The sequence below is a fragment of the Schistocerca piceifrons genome, chromosome 4 (assembly GCF_021461385.2).
Source record: "Schistocerca piceifrons isolate TAMUIC-IGC-003096 chromosome 4, iqSchPice1.1, whole genome shotgun sequence".
Classification (NCBI taxonomy): Eukaryota; Metazoa; Arthropoda; class Insecta; order Orthoptera; family Acrididae; genus Schistocerca; species Schistocerca piceifrons.
In genome coordinates this window covers 837,126,117-837,145,898 of record NC_060141.1, presented here as the reverse complement: position 1 = coordinate 837,145,898, position 19,782 = coordinate 837,126,117, and the positions used below count along the sequence as shown (strand labels likewise).

At 40.8% G+C, this 19,782-nt stretch overlaps 1 protein-coding gene across 5 annotated transcripts in view; it reads right to left on the bottom strand.

Annotated features, from left to right (window-relative positions):
* Positions 1 to 928: 928 nt before the first annotated feature.
* The window catches only part of LOC124795065, a 104,210-nt gene continuing 85,356 nt past the window's right edge, over positions 929 to 19,782 (bottom strand). For 4 of the 5 annotated variants that reach the window (XM_047258870.1, XM_047258869.1, XM_047258873.1 and 1 more), the window contains one exon: positions 929 to 1,870. In XM_047258870.1, the coding sequence (XP_047114826.1) occupies positions 1,633 to 1,870 (238 nt within the window). In that variant the 3' untranslated portion in view covers positions 929 to 1,632. Of the gene's footprint in view, positions 1,871 to 3,000; positions 3,135 to 19,782 lie in introns of all 5 variants that reach the window. The other variant, XM_047258871.1, reaches the window with a different exon arrangement.

Sequence of the window (19,782 nt, the reverse complement as noted above, 5' to 3'; positions counted from 1 at the left end):
AGTATTTTGCAGCTGTGACTTATTAATTCGGTAATTTTCACATCTGTCAACACCTGCTTTCTTTGGGATTGGAATTATTATATTCTTCTTGAAGTCTGAGGGAATTTCGCCTGTCTCATACATCTTGCTCACCAGATGGTACAGTTTTGTCAGGACTGGCTCTCCCAAGGCTGTCAGTAGTTCTAATGGAATGTTGCCTACTCATGGGGCCTTGTTTCGACACACGACCACTGTCTAAGGCCACTGCGTATACAGTCTCTGAGAATCAGATCCGAACAAACCACTCCTCACGCCTCCTGTCGGGAGCTCCTAGGCTGGCGACAAAAAGTAGTGGCAGCACTGACTGCGAGCTGAGGGGAGTGGTAGGAAGGGGAGGGGGGGAGTGGGGAAGAAGTGCACACACATACTCAGCCACATCTGGCCATCGACGATGCGTGACACCTCAGCAAACAAACCATTTTATCTACTGAGATGAAAACGAGATTTTTCCAGTGTTTTGTTTGTTCAGATTCCCCTGATGTGTTTGGAATTTCCCCGATTTCCAGAACCTGTGGCAAATCTGACATCTGACTGCCACAAGTTAGGATCACCCTGTGCACCGAGCACGAGCACACGTGACCCCTTCTCAGCTGCGTCTGCCGCCTGGGACACTGGGGAACTGCTCTCCCGTGCACGGGATGCCGTTACACAAATTACAACGGTTGTATGTAGAAGAAAATAATTTAACATTACTCTTTAGTGACATAGTCCAAACATGCAGCTGAAGAAAATAATCTTGTCTTTAATCCATCCTAAATTACAAACAGACAAGATATAATACTCATATTACGCAGCTGTGGTTATACAACGTAAATTTTACTTTAATGGTCTATAGTTCACCAGATAATGCTTCACATATTTTATTTAAGTTAAATAATCTTACACCACATTTACACTGAAATAATCCTTTATTTGTTCCTTCTTGTAACATTAATTTTTTTTCACCTCTGGAAACAGAAATACTCTTTAGATGCACTACTTTAAAATCTTTGATCCAACCAATTTCACTTTACCACTTACTTATCTTCATACCCGACAGTGACTTATCAGCCAAAAACTGGTTTGTGTAACAAATAATAAATGCTATACAGTATTACACTAGTGATGTGTGGTTCATTCGTAAAAGAGTCTGTCGTGTATTTTAATCACAAAGTGGTTCCTCCAAATGAAATTTAATATTTAAAAATGGTATCTAGCAGTATCCTGATAAATATAATTAACACTTAAAATAACAAGGTAGCAGTCCTCATTTATTATTGTTTCACAGGTTTATAAAAACAAAGAAGTTTTTAAATTCGACTTACTGCAAAAAAACATTGTCAGTGCTATTTATGAATTGCTACCTGATCTGTGTAGCCATTTTATCATTTAAAAAATTTGTTTCATTGTGACTCCATTGTTGTTACAACAAGAATCAAACATTATTGCAGATTGTTACAGCAGGTATTCAAACAACATTACTGTTTCTTCTACACATTTCTAAAATTATTTGTTATATTCCTTCAAAACAGTTTCCGCTTATGTTGACAAGTACTGAGAATTGTACTTTCCTATAAATTTCACATCATTTTTATACATACAGATATAGTGCTCTCAACCTCTCTCACTGTCACTGCCGCCGACGCTACTATCACTGTCGCGGTCTTCGTCACTCTCCGAACGGTCGTCCACCGCTTCGTCTGCTTCGCCGGGCCCTACATCCTCGAGTGCCTCGAAGTAGAAAGGCTGTAGCTCAGCGTGGATCGTGCCGCGGATTACGAGATTGGGCATCTGCTCGGTCAGCCCGTCTGTGGCTCTGGGGTCACCTTGGCACCCTTCGACACTCAGCTCCCTGTGACAGGAACGGGAGCACTGCTGTTACTGTGACAAACTGAGATCCTTCTGTACTGTGAATGTTTGTACAACAGCATTAAGTATATCTCCACTTCTTAAAACCTCATCAAGTTTTGACACTGCCTTTTTACCAAGCAGCAAGCGTCTCCACAATATCGAGAGATGCTCGCTGCTTGATAAAAAGTAAGACCTTGACGAGGTTTTAAGGTGTAGAGATATAATTTTAGCAACAAAGATCCATATTGTAAGGGCTACAGTCTTTCCAGTTGTTATATACAGATGTGAGACCTGGACCATTACAAATGTGGAACGAATGGTGAAGAATAAACTGCTTTGAGTTGTGATGTTGGAGGAAACTCCTTAGAGCCCCGTGGACTTCAAAGAGAATGAATAGGTTAACATTAGAGCAAATAAAACCAGAGCACTCCCTGGAAGGTCTGATGCTAAAACAAAACCTGACCTACTTTGGAGACATCATGAGAAGATATGTTTCACTGCAAAAAACTCTAATGGTGAGGAAAGGCACTAGAAGAAGAGGACGTCAGAAGGTGAAATGAATCAATCGCATCACAGAAGTAATCTGCTCCAACCTGGAAAGCCTACAGGACAAAGTGCAGGACAAAAGAAATTGGCATGCTTTGGTTCATGTGATCACAGAGAATTGGAACTGTCTAGACAAATAGAAATAGAAAGAAAGAGAGAGAGAGAGAGAGAGAGAGAGAGAGAGAGAGAGAGAGAGATTGTTACAAAATTCTAATAACGTACATGAAAATTCATATTTACTCAGAGAAAAAAATCTTTAGGTAAGTGAAAAAGGTGGTGTGGCAGGAGCGACCGTGCACGGAGAGGGGGAGGGGGTGGGGGTGCCAGCATGGTGGGATGGGTAGGGACAGTGGTGGCGTAGGAGAGAAATTGGGGAAATTGATGGCATGGTGGGGGGGGAGGGGGGGGGGGGTAGAGAGGTGCGGCCGCAATGATTTGCAAAGATATAAAGCTACTGGAATTTGTTGTTCTTAATTTCACAATCCTTGGATTGTATAAATAACATGGGGAAAGTACTCAATTCTATGAATTTTGGAGAACATTCTCAAGTTCACACAAATAAAACAAAGTGAGTATGTACTTCACCTGAGTGTGTTCTCAGCTTCAGTAAATGAGTGGGTAACCTTGCTCAACATGAAGAACATTCTCCGATTTCATACGAATAAACACAGCGAAGTTTCTCACGAGCAGAGAAAATTCTCCCCTTTTTGATATGAGCTCTGTAGCATAAATCAGGCTGATTAAATTCTGCAGACATTAAGTCTTACCAAGTTTTTTTAGTAAATTTAATAAATCTATGTTGCTCAGATTGAAAAAGAAAGATATACGTAACCCGAAGACATATTGAGTAGAGTAACTGTGTAAGTTTATATGGGTTTAACAGTAAAAACATTATTAGGGTGGTGAACTTATTTCCCAAATATCATGAAGAAAAAATGAAAACATTTTTGTGCTATTTATGAGACCCAAGTTTTCCCGAGTGGTGTATGGGAAGACCAGGTACAAACCAGACAAATATGTCACTGACCTTTTCAGATGTTCATCATATTTTCGCACAGCACAGATGTTCCATTTTGCTATGCTAGAAATAAGTAGGCAAATCATAAAAATTAAAAACAGGTTTATTACCAACCTAGTGAACTGTTTCTCATAACAAAACCACAAGATGACCACTTAAGTACTTGACGTGCCAACAGAATATTATGTGCCATTTAATCGAGATTACCACGTGTTAGAACACACTAGTTTTACAATCCGGAGTAGACGATAATGTGACGTATTGTTAAAATTTCATTCGCATAATGCGTTCACCTAACATCAATAAAAAAAAGTTCCCTGCATGTCGAAAATTTGTCAAGATTATCAGAAAATGTATTTTCATAAACCATCCGTAATCTTCTTAATAATCTGTTGCCGCACAAAAAAGTGAAAACAAAATGAAATTTTATGCAACTCTTCCCAAACACAGTGATGCTACAGTTCCATATTTGTACACTGAATAGTTTGCATATTTCAGCAAGCTGAACGAAATGCAAGATAAAGAGTACGTTCTGTGCCCGGTGCAGACAACACAACGCGGAGAACAGATTCGAGCAGGTGGTGAGATAGTGAGAATGAACTCCCTCATCAGAAAATATGCTCTGAACATTTTGTTCATACGATATAAAGAACTTCCTCAGAGCACGTTCTTTCACTCAGAAAATCTTCTCCAAAGAATGTTCTCTTTTTTATCCATACGACCTCTTTAGTGTTTGCACCCTTATTCACTTCCTACAAAGCCAACAACTTCTCCTCTCCACTCCAGAATCACCTGTTCTAAGCATCCTCAAGACTTTCTTCCTCTCCTCCATTACAGATAACTCAGTAGGCTTCAGTCCACACTGTCATCGACAGCCCGATTGCACCACACGGGCCACACCTCCAAAAGACTATCGGAACTGGTCCTTCACACTGTGTACAGTAAGAAGATTGGTGATGGGGAATGTGGAACAGGTAAAACGAAGCAGATGCCATCCCCAGAGCCCAACACTGACTTCTCGGTGGTTTTGTCCGGGCCAGGCAAGTCGCAGGAGGGACCATCAGAGGAAGAAATACTTGAAGGAACTGCAAAAGAAATCAGCAGAACTACAGCATCGGCACACTTCAGGGAAGCAATGACATAAGAGTTTTAAGACTGTACATATAACACCGTATCAATGTAAGCTGGCTTCAGCTACTAATTCAGATGTTAAAGGCATCAGTGCGAAGGATATTCTTGTATTACTAAATAAGTCATTTAGTGGAGCTCCAAACTTAGGGATTTCACAGACAATGTGAATGCAGGATTTCAAGTAGTCCAATCAGATGACAAACCATTGCTACTTCACAATATAAGTCTAAAATTATGGCAAAAGCTACAGCAAAATTAACTGTCCGGGATAATTATAACTAGAATCGAGTGAATATAATCGGGGAAGAAAATTATACAGATAAGTGCAGCATAGGCTATTATGCTTGTAGGCCTGTCAGGCCAGACAACACACAGGGAAAGCAATTGCATCATCGGTTAATCGGGTAGATGAAGTTTAAAAATCATTCAGAGAGGCCGTCACCAGTGACACGGGCAGCACAACCGTGAGGTGCATCGAGACTGGTGCGGATACTGGGACAGGATCGCTCCGTGCAGGGCCTAGCAAGTGATAGGATTCGGGCAGCTGTACGAAGACACGCCGATTAAATTAGGTTAGGCACCACAGCAGAAGAGGTGTTGAGAGAGGAAAGTGCCCTACTCTCCGTGAAAGAAAAAGGATCTATTCCTGAGAGTGAAGGAAGTCTAAACTCTAAGTAACAGAGGGAAGATGATGACACTGAGTGCAGATGGGTCACATGGCTAGAGACTGTGGAAAGTCAAAGAGGAACACGAGGGTAGACGGTGAAGGCAGAAGAAGCAAAAGGCTCTCAGAAATATTGTTACCACTGTGACAAACCAGGTCACACAAATGCAGACTTAAAAAGATAACCATTTGTGAAAAATGTGAAAGGCTAGACCCCAATTCAATGAGAAATTAGGGGCTGTGCCCACAAGTGAAATGGAAAACTAAGAGTGTGTTACACGAGGAATACACATCTTACTGTGACAAAATGCCCAAATGTTAAGAGTCACAGATTTTGAAGCAAGAAACAAAATTGCAGTGGAATATTGCTACAAATTAGGAAGTCAGTTACAGTTATCAATAGATATCAGGGCACATATGAAGTCGGTTTGATAAGTCATTTAAAATAAGCGAGAAAAATGTTTGTTTCGTAAATATTTCAACTTATTTCTCAACATATTCTGCTTGGAAGGATATAAACTTGGTCCAGGGATCCACCAACTTTTTCATCCCACAGCAAAATACTTGTTGATTGCAACTATCACTTCCTCATTTGATGAAAATTTCTTCCCAGCAAGCCAAAGTGTCAAGTAAGGGAACAAGGTGAAGTCACTTGGGACTAAGTATGGTGAATAGGGTGGATGAGGAACCAATTCAAAGTCCAATTCATGCATTTTCACCATTGTTATCGCTGATGGGTGGGATGGTGCACTATCCTGGTGAAAGGACCCTTTTTTGTGGTTAAACTTGGGTCTTTTCTCCACCAACACAAGTTTCAGATGATGCAACAATGAAGCATAAACAGGTCCAGCTACGGCTGTGCCTTTTTCCAAGTAATCCTTGGGAATCCCAAGAAACAGTGACCATCACCTCACCATCTGACAAAATGGTCTTTGCATTCTTCAGTGGACTGTTACCAGCCTTTTGTCAATTGTTTTGTCTGCCATTTCGACTCTGGTGTGTAATGATGGATCCAGCTTTCATCAATAATCGCAAATCAGGAAAAGTAGATGGCAAAAAGGATCTATGAATACGACAGTAAGCTTCACATGACAGACATACGATGAAAAAGTGTAAATCACAGAATGGTGAAGGAAAAGTTAAAAATGCAAATTAAAGGCAAGTTGTGAGACGACATGTTATGAGTTACCTATAAGGCAAACTAGTGGGGCATCAGAAAGTGATGTGAAAGTAGCTCATAGCAAAGAAAAACATAAGAACGTGTGTAGAAACAGGGTTGAATCCCAGTAATGAAAAAAAAAAAAGAAAAGATTATTCCCAAACAAGAAGAAATGCCAAGTGTGCATACAGCCAAATTTATGGTACTATTAGAGCAAGGGAAATATATTTTCAATGTACTAATTACAAGTGAGGCCAAGTGGAATCTGAGTACAGTGAAAGTTTTAGGTGAACTGATAAGACAAAGTGACACCAACATGAGCCACACAGGGAGCAATTAACGGCATGAGCACAAAAGGAAATCTCACTGCACAAGTTAGAGAAATGATCTGAATGGTCAGTTTGATAAAGAAGACTGATATGAATTGTATGGCATATGGTGAGGTATTTTATCTAAAAGGTGACAATTTGGCATTCACATAAATGGTAAGGCATGCATTCCCTATATTGCCAAAACAACAAAGGAAAGGTACTTCCCTACAGAATGCTGGAAGCACAAAAGGTGGTATTACAGGAGCAAATTGAGAAAATGGTTAATGGGGATATAATTGTTCAGAGAACCTGAAAAGTACCCACGGACACCTGTGGGATAGGGAAATATAGAATGAAATCTCAGTGGGGGAAACTTTCCCCATCCCCAACATAAGTGAGATGCTGGACAAACTGGGGAAAGCCAAGTATTTCTCCACTATTTTAATAGATTCAGCAGATAGAGGAAAACACAGCATTCACTGCAAATTATCAGCACTAAGAGTCCAAAAGGATGCCAATGGGGCAAAGAATGCATCAAGTATATTTCAAAGACTAGTGAATGTTGCTTTGGCAAGATTGCATGGGACAAAGTGTTTCAATGTACTCGGATGACGTAACTTGCTAAGGTAGTTCAGTAAAGGAATGTGATGAGAAGTTGCAGGAAAATATTGGATGGTTTAAGGGCACCTAGGTTAAAGTTACACCAGATTGTGTGAATTTCTGAGAAAGAGGTAATATTCTTAGGACACAAAATAACAAAGAAAGATGTGGAGCCAGGTGAGCATAATGTGAAGAGGTGGAGAACAGTTCTGAAATCCATTACAGGATTTAAAGGATATTTAGGGGTGGCTGAATATTAATACTGTGAATCCATTGTATAATCGCTGAACTGGGATCTCTGCCACAAGCAGCATTTGAGGAACTGAGAGATTAGTAAATCCTCCCATACTGAGCTACCCTGATTTCAAGAAACCATAACACTGGTGCTGCAGATACCAGTGCAGAACTGTTCGGAGGAGTTCTGTCACGAAGGGAGGTAGATTCAGATTTGCCAGTCCACTGTGCCCCACGGTTGTTGGATAAGGCTGAAACTAAGGTAGAGTGCTTAGCAATTGTATGGCCACAAAACAGTGCAGACCACACATTTAGGAAGATTTTACCATAGTAACAGATCACGAGCCACTGACACGGACTTTTGGTGTCGAAGGTCTGTTGCCGAGATTACTGAAATGGTGGTTGGAACTAGAGGAATATTTTTTTTACACTATGTATAAACCCAGAAATCTTAATGCAAATGCTGATACATCAGTGGTAGCCATTGGTATCTGAAGCTGGGTGTTGCACCAAAGTTTCAATGTTACATTTTTATACGAGATGGTTACAAGGAAGAAAATTCTTTTATCGGTGCCTCGCTTCCCGACATTTGTTACGATTTAAACATCCTGACAATTCATGTGTATGAATGCCAGAAAATTCAATTTTTTAAATCCAAGTTATGATCCTGAAAAAAGTGAGAAATATATCTGACAGAAAAATATCTGTAGCAAAGAGCATGCTATGATTTATCAACTATCTAGAAAAACTATTGAATGAGCTACATTCCTAGTAGAACTGAAACACACTCATCATTTAACGAACTTGTCTTACTTGTATTGAAACTTTGCCATTCCGTTTTTCACTGACAAACTCTTCAGTCACACACCAATTGCAGTCTGTAATCTGCATCGCGAGACCTCTTTCGGCGGAAAGCATCGCCGAGGCCGTCAACCTTTCCTCACTCGGAGTTATGTAAGAATAATTTTATTATTTTCAAAGTTGAAAAGCAGCCTTTCGGTTCGACCGATGTCAAGGGAATTGTGAGAATTACCTTCAACAGTTTAGACTACTTAGTGAACATCTTCCCTGGGCTGTTAGTTGTCAGACTCAACTAGACTAACTGCACCAGATAATGATCTACATTCTTGTGCTAGGTAGATAAAAGATAGTTAACAATATAGTTTCAGCTTATCCAAAAATGATGACAATGAACACATTTCCTTTAAGGTATCTTCAGGATATCTTAAAAAGATACAAGGGGAACTTAACACGAAAAAACAATGAAGCAGCTACAAGATGATGTGAAAAAATACAATGATCTATAACATCAATCACGTTGCACAGCACCTTTGCCTTTCTTTTCTACTCACATCAGGCTATTCCAACTTCATTCTCTTCACTGATAAATCAGTAGATTCATTAGTAATCAACAGATTCAATGCCACTGGTGATACCAATTACTTCTCAAATCTCGATAACATTTATTTTAAATGTCGAAATGATCTTATGGGCCAGCACGCATTGATTCTCCGTACCGTAACTGACCAAACAGAACTCTGACAAATGGCATAACTTAACTAGAAAATTCCAACCAATAACTGAAACGGGTACCTTGTGGTCCCCGCTACATAAGTTCTGAGAGTGCTCGCATTGGACAAATGAAACATGTAAAATAAATAAAAAATTACATGCAACTTGTGCCGGCTCTACAATTTTAATTTATAACAGTTGCTGTTCCCCTGCAGACAAATGTCTGCTCACTGATAATTTAAGATATGATTGAAACGAACATTTTTATGGCGAAGAGCCTGGCAAATTGTAGTTTCACTTCTTATAGAATCACCTTCCAGTATGTGATTTATACATTGTTGGAGTAATGAACTGCGTTTACGAATTGAGATCGAAAAATCCACTGGACAAGATCGAGGGAAATGCTTTCTCACTAAGTCACCGAGGATAGTGGTCCACTGCGCACTCTATGAAAAGAATGGACATATTCTCTGAAAACTCTAAATAAATAAATAAATCATACTGCAATTGATTGATACCGCTTTGCTCATTATAAGATTAACTTCATCAGCATAGCAATGTACACATTCTGCATTAGGACAATTTTTACACAACAGTTTGTACCCCACCCGAGGAAACAGCCATAACAGATGCGTCATCACAGGTCTGTGCAAGTAATTTTTGGTGAGTCTTTTTGCCTATTCAATTCTTCTAGCAAAGTCGCAGCGAACATCTGTGCACTGTGTTCACAAGGAGATAGGAAACTCTAGAACCTCTGGGTCTCAATACGTAACAGTATACAACAGCCATCTGAAATATGTTTGATCTGTTTGTTTTATCTGCTATAACAGCTAAAAATTATGATTCCTTATTTGCTTTGAAATTTCTTCTTGGTATACATCCAACATAATTTGGAAAAGTTCACTTTGAATAGTTTTGAAGGTTCCTTTGAAAACAGTTGCCTTACCCAAATTATCTTTCAATGCTGCATTCAATCCAGAAGTAAAATTAGTCAGGGTTTGATAACAATTCAGTTTTATCATGATCCCTTAAGGCCAATTCGAAGGAACCACAGAAATATATTTAGCCCAGACCTATTACACCCAACTTCTTCTACTACGCAAACTGACGGTGGAGGGAGGAGAAATAAACATACGGGGATGGTACTAAGATATCAGTCGTATCAGGACTTTGTGCAAAATAAGTTGTGATGAGGGATAATGTGCACGCAACTGGGACTCAAACCTGGGATCTCCCGCTTACTAGGTAGTCGCATTAACCACTGTGTGACCCGGACAGACCGTTTATCACAAATGCACAGACTATCTCAGCTGACCTGCACTCCCACCTAGTACCTATCCACAGCCCCCACCCGTGTCGTCCACACTCACTACATGTAGATTCCTGCTGGAGATTGAATGTAAATGTGCATCTGCACTGAAGGTTGTGATTTCAGTGCCCATCATGGCAGATCGGTTATACAAATGTGTGACGTCTGTTCTTTCGGACACGTCATTCTCGGCAATTTTCCTTCTCGATGCACTACTCGGTTGTTCAGCTATTTTGTATTTGAGCAGCTGAAGATTCGTGCTTTTACACTTTGGTACTCAGATGGTTTACGTCTGTAACCCTCACTTTTGTCCACAAGGGTTCAACATCATACAGGCATGGGAAGCAAAATAATGCATTTTTAAATTCACAGCCACACAACCAATCACTATTTTTACAAATATTCATTTTAAACGCTGTCCTAAACTGTCAATTTCCAGTATTAATATTTTGCACGGTGTTTAAAACTGGTTACACTTTGCAAACTAGGAACTGTGTGACGAGCTAGTTCTCACTGTACAGAACGTATTATATGCAACAGTGCACAGAAAAATGCAGTATCGAGAACCGATACATTCGATCACCTCGAAACGCCACAACGTATACACACGAGGTTCTCGGAGATAATATTTCTAAATGTGATAAATAAAAACATTAGGACTTCAGTAACAGCTACAATTGCAATATTCCAGCCATTTTTCCAAATGCCACTACATTAAATCTGCGCTCAATTTACAACTGAAGAACTATAAACTCCAGTTATGCTGATGAGAAAAAAATTTCTCTGAATTTCTACCTTCAAAACTAATTTGTCAAAAAACAAAACTATCACAACTGATGTTAAAAGATCGGTACTCTTAACTTTGTGGATGGTGGAATGGCACACTCTAGTGGCCTCGATGACAAATGAATGAGAGAAAGCTGGCAGACACGTCGTCCATAGAGTGGTGCCTTCTGACGGGACATTAGGAACTGTCTCGAGTCAGGGAATTTGCGTGCCGACTGCGTTACTCTCCGACGTCACTGGCACATGAGCCACCTGTTGCCACGGACGGGTGTCGACTCAACTCGTACCCGCTCCGAGTACGGTGGTGTGCACTGTCTGCACAGAGTTGGAGTAAGAGAGAAAACTCCGAGTTTGCTTCGAGCCTTGCAGCATTTTCACGTCTGTTATCGAGGTGACAAGATGTCAGGTAACCGAAGACTGTATATTGTAACATCTATTACAGCACATATTAGGCTGCCTAAACCAAATAATTACAAGAAAAGTGGACATATGACGTGTAAAATTACTGGGAGCTGGGCAACATTGCAACAATAACATGCGTCCTCATTGTGATGCATTGAGCCGAATGTGGTCAGACGATGTAGAGGGCACGAAAGAACGAGACACAGAGTGGTTAGGGAAAATTAAGAACGTGTGAAGAAAATGAACTAGACACAGAGGAAAAGGTCGAACTAGTGTTAGGCAGTCATCAGAGGATGCACAGAAACTTAGGCCAAATAGAAAACTATAATTAGTGGAAAGACATGAAAAGATGAACACATTAGGAACTATTACAAATCTCAAAGAAATAAGTTCACACAGAGAAGAGGGTACATAAGTTATTAAGGATCCAGAAAACTGTGACGACAGCATTTCACTGACAAACGGGGTGCTCTAGAGAACTCGTAGGTCACTGGTGGAATATTTATGACACTTCGTTAGAGAGGACCACTGTACTTGGAATATATGGGAACAGTATACTGTTTCTGTATTTAATATGCCTCACAGTAGCAAAGTATCAATGAAAATAATCAGTTTTTGAAACAAACAAGTAACTGGATAGAAAAAAAATTTATTCATCATGTGGTGGCAGGAGAACACACATGAAAAAGGTATTACAGTTTGCAAGCTTTTGGAGCCACTTGCTCCTTCTCCTAACAGAAGGGTCGAAGGGGGAGGGAGAGCAGTGAAGGATCCTTCTCCTAGCAGAAGGGTCGAAGGGGAAGGGAGAGCGGTGAAGGAGGATGACTGGTAAGGTTTAGGAAAAGGAGTAGAGTTTGGAGGAGTCACGCAGAACCTCTGGTCGGAGGAAGACTTACCGGACAGCAGGAGACGGAAAGACTGACCGTTATAGACTGCAGTGGACAAGATTCAAAAATCTGAGAGCTTAAACACGGTAGATACAGTAATATGAGAAACAGAGAATACTGCTGTAACATCGTGCACGAGCTAATAAATGCGGAAAGCTAAGTGCACTGTATGTGGTACAGGTGGGATGGGCATTGCAAAAAATAGAAGGTTAGAAAATGAAAGATGTGGAAAACTAATCTATCCAATTACTTATATTTTCACAGTAGCAATGGCTATACATTGTTGGCATAAATTTATGGGAGACAAGTACACATTCCAGGAGTCATAAAGACAGAGGAATGAACTGTTATGCATATCAGCCAACTAGAATGCTGCAAGCAGCACATCCAGTAGCACAAGAAAGGATAAAAGAAATGAAGGAAACCAGTAAAGCTCACACGAAGAGTTGGAGAATCGAAGAATATTTAGGATGCTTCTTTTGTTTGATGAGACCGTAAGAAGGTGTCATTCTAAGAAGCTAGCTGCACAATTCCGTGGACCGTACAAAGTGATTGCAGATGACCTATCCGATGTGACAATTAAGATGTACAGAACTACGCAATGGAAGTACATGCGAAATCCCAAAATTAAACTTTTTCTGTGGTGTGTCCCAATGTCAAGTGTTCAGACTATTTTGTTCTGCTGAAGCTACCATAGCAGGGGTAGCTTATCTGGATATGTTACCAGAACGGCTCTTTCATCAGTTAAAAGGTGACCCCGAAAACTTTACTCGGCAACAACATCGGGCCCCTATCCGTCGGCACGTTTTTGTACGAGCACAGTCGAACATCGAAGCCTTTGACCGCTGGACTGGTGCTAATAACTGATATGACGAGGACACTGTTCTGCTGGCCTCGACCCCTGTGATTTTTTTCCTTTGGGCTTTGTAAAAGATCTTGTCTGCTTTGTGCCACTATCTAATGATCTGCCAGAGTTGAGACACAGAACTGAAGGGGCTGTTGTTGCTTCCATTGATCTGGACTTATTACCCAAAGTGTGGGAAGAATTGTATTTTAGGTCGAACTGAATATTTGTATAAAAAACTGTTATAATATACCACTGAAACGGGACATTCCTTTGCAGACAGACTGTACTTTAACACGAACTTTATTATCTACATTGAGGACAGGAACTGATTAACATCAGCTACGTTGTGGGCGACACGTGCAGAGCAGTTGTGTAATGTTATTCAATACTATAACTGCAGTGACAGGATGCAGCGCACACACACTGAACATCACTTGCTTCATGACTCAAAGCACTATGGAGATGCATCAGGACCATTATTTCAATGAGCTTCTGGATTTAAATTCTTTACGACAGGGTGTACATGCGGACAATTTGGGGGGGGGGGGGGGGGGGGGGAATAAATAAATAAGAAAAAACCACGTAGATTTTAGATTTTCCCCTGTTAAAAATACACTTTTTCTGGGTGAAAATGTACTATACCCTGAGAGAAAGTACATTTTTCCTTGTTAAGTGCCAGTATATTTTCCTTCGAAGCTGTAAAACTTTTCAATTCTTTGACTGGTAAACGTTTTATACACCAGCACAGAACTTCCAGCATTTTAGGAAACAAAATCCAGCAAGAAAACAATGCGTTCTGGAAAGCTCTTTGCCGTGGGGCAACATAAACATTGTATATACTGGTATTACAAAAGTATAAATACGAATTCCAGCACGTACAGCACAGTAGCTTTCGGAGCAGTGAAATTTAGACTGTGCTGCACAATGCACTTCGTTAACCAATTATAGCTTGTGTCACACAACCTAGACAGCCGACGACAGCAGATATTCGGAGCACGGTACGGAGAAGATGAGACAATTTACTTGTAAAATGAGCAGGAAAGAAGCAAACAAGTATTGCTACGACTGCGACATATCCCCCTACATGTGAGAAAACTTTCATTGGAAATCCAATTACGTGTGAAATTGCTGAACTCATCCTTCAATTTTTTTTTTTTTTTTTTCCCGTTTTCTAAAGGATAATCATACTTCTGCCATTGTTTTTGCATAATCTGTAATCTACAAAAGAACTGAAATAAATATGAAAAACTAACCTTGAAGCTTGGTCTCTTTTTAGCATGTGTTAAACACAAACGCACCATTAAAATTTTAAATAATGGCATAAATGGCTGGTCGTTTTTAAAGTGGCTGGCTCTCAAAATGTTTAAGTTTCGAATGACAGTGAAACACTTCACAATTTAATTAATTCATCACATATTCTCACATGTCTTGTGTAAAAGGAAATTTACTTTGAAAGCAGTGCTTCTCAAATAACCATTCACAATATTTTCCCACAGCTTGTTAGAAATGTAAACACCTGTGATGTCACTCTCATCGAAAGCAATTTGTTCTTACAAAGTTTTCACAGTATTGGTATTTGCTTTGGTGTTATTCTCTGGTTTATGTTTTACTGCTGCAGTATTATTCTGCAGGAGTGGGCTACAGTAAAATTATTTGTTAGAATATCAGTTTTTATCAGTCAAAACTACAAAAATTGATCTGAAAATTAAAACAATGAAAAATTCCCAAAATTATAACAAATTGCTGGACTTTTCCCAGATGAAAAAGTTCCCCCATTTTTTCTAGATTTCCTGGCCGTGAGAACGAGCACATAACTTCACAGAATACAGACTGCCACGCAACTGTGATACCAAATAGGAGAACAGCAGCTGTTGTAATTGAGAGAAGTAGCAGTGATTCTGACTGACATTTCTTCAAATGATCACTGTGTGTGCACGGACTGGAGGAGTACATCATCAACACTTGCCACACTTTGGGACGGTACCGTATCTACAAACATCTACAGTGACATAAATGGTTGCACTGGTGCGCCATGTGCAATTTCCTATTCAGACATAAATCACAGCACCCTTTCAACAAATCTAAGCTTTCTGTGCACCTTTCCTAGTAATGTTTTGCCTGATCACCATATTTCATATAACTTCTTACTATTACCCATTAATGCATATACAATGTGATACACTCAAGACATTTGCTACTAATCTTATAAGCAGATACTACACAGATAGCTCTCTCTCTCTCTCTCTCTCTCTCTCTCACACACACACACACACACACACACACACACACACAGAGTCATTATTTTACATTTATCCTTATTTAACACTGATACAGAACTGCAAGAGAAGTTATTTATTTTCCCCACATGCTATCTGAGACAGAACACAGAGAAAGCCCGAGTGCTTCTATATTTTTGAACCCTTTGCCAAACAAACGTAAACTGCAGGAAAAGGATAGATTACTATTCACCATAAATATGACACGTTAACATCTCAGTCCATCCCTATGCCACTCCCCGTCCTGGGCCACAGCTACAGGGATCGTATCACTGTGGAGACCCTGGTGCAGGACCAGCCCAATCCACCTCCCAGCACTTCCAATTCCAGATCCGTCACAGCCTCGTCCTAGCCCACCAGAGGCCAGGCCGTCCGAGAAAGCAGCCACGTCATCTACCAGCTCTGCAATCACTGCACAGCTTTCTATATCGGTACGAGACAAACGGGCACCGCCAATCTGGGGGGCGAGAGCGAAGTAGCACCACGTGGTACAACTTGCAGGTGAACCTAATGTGCTGGATTTTGACGGCTGCTTCACTACTCGAGCCGTGTGGATCCTACCCTCAAACACCAGCTTTTCCGAACTGCAAAAATGAGCATTATCCTTACAAGACATTCTCCACTCCCTCCCGAAATTATAGTTGCCTGAACATACAGTAACCTACTGTCGCTACTGTTTCCATCCCCTCTGTCCTTCCACCTCCTCCATTTTCGTGTCCTCTCACCCTTGCTGTGTGCCTCCCTCTGCCAATGCACCTGACCATCCTTTCCCCTCCTCTTCTCCTCTTTTTCAATCTTCCCCCTCCCTCCACCTCCCAACACTGCACCTGCCAGTATTGCTGTACCTCCATCTAGTCCCTGCATGCCCCGCCCGTCTTCTTCTCTCCCCCCACCTGTTGTTGTGGTCTTCAGTCCTGAGACTTGTTTGATGCAGCTCTCCATGCGACTCTATCCTGTGCAAGCTTCTTCATCTCCCAGTACCTACTGCAACCTACATCCCTCTGAATCTGCTTAGTGTATTCATCTCTTGGTCTCCCTCTACGATTTTTACCCTCCACACTGCCCTCCAATGCTAAATTGGTGATCCCTTGATGCCTCAGAACATGTCCTACCAACCGATCCCTTCTTCTAGTCAAGTTGTGCCACAAACTCCTCTTCTCCCCAATTCTATTCAGTAACTCCTCATTAGTTATGTGATCTACCCATCTAATCTTCAGCATTCTTCTGTAGCACCACATTTTGAAAGCTTCTATTCTCTTCTTGTCCAAACTATTTATCGTCCATGTTTCACTTCCATACATGGCCACACTCGATACAAATACTTTCAGAAACAACTTCCTCACAAATCTATACTCGATTTTAACAAATTTCTCTTCTTCATAAAAACTTTCCTTGCCACTGCCAGTCTACATTTTATATCTTCTCTACTTCGACCATCATCAGTTATTTCGCTTCCCAAATAGCAAAACTCATTTACTACTTTAAGTGTCTCATTTCCTAATCTAATTTCCTCAGCATCACCAGACTTAATTCGACTACATTCCATTATCCTCATTTTGCTTTGTTGATGCTCATCTTATATCCTCCATTCAAGACACTGTCCATTCCGTTCAACTGCTCCTCCAAGTCCTTTGCTGTCTCTGACAGAATTACAATGCCATCGGCAAACCTCAAAGTTTTTATTTCTTCTCCATGGATTTTAATACCTACTCCGAACTTTTCTTTTGTTTCCTTTACTGCTTGCTTAATATACAGACTGAATAACATCGGGGAGAGGCTACAACCCTGTCTCACTCCCTTCCCAACCACTGCTTCCCTTTCAAGCCCCTCGACTCTTATAACTGCCATCTGGTTCCTGTACAAATTGTAAATAGCCTTTCGCTCCCTATATTTTACCCCTGCCACCTGCTGAATTTGAAAGACAGTATTCCAGTCAACATTGTCAAAAGCTTTCTCTAAGTCTACAAATGCTAGAAATGTAGGTTTGCCTTTCTTTAATCTTTCTTCTAAGATAAGTCGTAGGGTCAGTATGGCCTCACGTGTTCCAACATTCGTACGGAATCCAAACTGATCTTCCCCGAGGTCGGCTTCTACCAGTTTTTCCATTCGTCTGTAAAGAATTCGTGTTGGTAGTTTGCAGCTGTGGCATATTAAATGGATAGGTCGGTAGTTCAAACAAATTTCGAGCTTGCAGCCGGTCGTCGTTCAATACTTCGCACGATATGTCAACTGGGCACCTGCCAGTCACCTTCAGCTGAGCCGTCGCAGACGCGAAAACGTCCTCCATTCCACAATATATAGCGTACTGTAACTATTCTGCGCATGCATCGAAAGCTTGATAGTTGATCCACACTGCCCGCCGGCCGCGCCCTCGCTGGTGAATAGCGGAACTCAGTCGCCCTCTGCATTGCTGTTTGCCACGGCCGTCGATGCACTCAGTCGTCTTCGATTTGAGCAAATCGTGGAGATGACAGGATTCCATGCACTGTCCAGCTGGTAGCCGCTGTCACAGTTTAACAGATTTTCCGCCAGTCGTATTTCTATGGATTCTTCAATAATGGAGTCCCAGAAAGACGTTGCTGTAGACAAAATCATTGTTTTCTCATACTCCATTGAATGTCCAGTAGAAATACCATGTTCAGCAGAGGATTCTTGCTATTTTAAATGAAGTGTTAGCAACAAAAGGAAGAAAAGCTAAAGATGGTTCTGGCATGTTCTCCTCTTTATTCTCTTCCTGCTTCTTAGTTTTAATTGTTAGTGCCCTGTTAATCTGCCGGATGGAATACCCATTTTCGCTGAGTACTGTCTTTAGATGGGCGAATTCTTGAGGTAAGCTATCTAGATCTGAGACAGTATGAGCTCTATGAACAAGTGTTTTAAGCAAATTCATGGTTTGTGATGGGTGATGGCAACTCGATGCTTGCAGGTACAAATCAGTACAAGTGGGTTTCCGGTAAACTGAATGCCCTAGAGAACCATCATTCTTCCTTCGACCAGGACATCCGAGAAAGGCAAACAACCATCTTTCTCTATTTCCATGGTGAACAGGATGTTGCTATGAATGGAGTTGAGCTGATGTAGAAACTCCATTAATTTATCTTCTCCATGAGGCCACACTATGAAAGTGTCATCCACATACCGCCAAAAAACAGTTGGCTTCAGGGCAGCTGATTCAAGCGCTCTCTCTTCAAAATCCTTCATAAAAAGGTTGGCCACCAAAGGAGACAGGGGGCTACCCATGGCGACACCGTCAGTCTGTTCAAAATATTCTTGATTAAACATAAAATAAGTTAAAATTCACAGGATAGATCGGTAATTTTCACATCTGCCAACACCTGCTTTCTTTGGGATTGTAATTATTATATTCTTCTTGAAACCTAAGGGTATTACTTACGCCTGTCTCATATGCTTTGCTCACCAGATGGTAGAGTTTTGTCAGGACTGGCTCTGCCAAGGCCATCAGTAGTTCTAATGGAATGCTGTCTACTCCTGGGGCCCTGTTTCGACTCGGGTCTTTCAGTGCTCTGTCAAACTCTTCACGCAGTATCGTATCTCCCATTTCATCTTCATCTACATCCTCTTCTATTTCCATAATATTGTCCTCAAGTACATCACCCTTGTATAGACCCTCTATATACTCCTTCCACCTTTCTGCTTTCCCTTCTTTCCTTAGAACTGGGTTTCTGTCTGAGCTCTTGATATTCATACAAGTGGTTCTCTTTTCTCCAAAGGTCTCTTTAATTTTCCTGTAGGCAGTATCTATCTTACCCCTAGCAAGATAAGCCTCTACATCCTTACATTTGTCCTCTAGCCATCCCTGCTTAGCCATTTTGCACTTCCTGTCGATCTCATTTTTGAGACGTTTGTATTCCTTTTTGCCTGCTTCATTTACTGCAGTTTTATATTTTCTCCTTTCATCAATTAAATTCAATATTTCTTCTGTTACCCAAGGATTTCTACTAGCCATTGTCTTTTTACCTACTTGGTACTCTGCTGCCTTCACTACTTCATCCCTCAGAGCTACCCATTCTTCTTCTACTGTATTTCTTTCCCCAATTCCTGTCAATTGTTCCCTTACACTCTCCCTGAAACTCTGTACAACCTCTGGTTTAGTCAGTTTATCCAGGTCCCATTTCCTTAAATTACCACCTTTCTGCACATTCTTCAGTTTTAATCTATAGTTCATAACCAACAGATTGTGGTCAGAGTCCACATCTGCGCTTGGAAATGT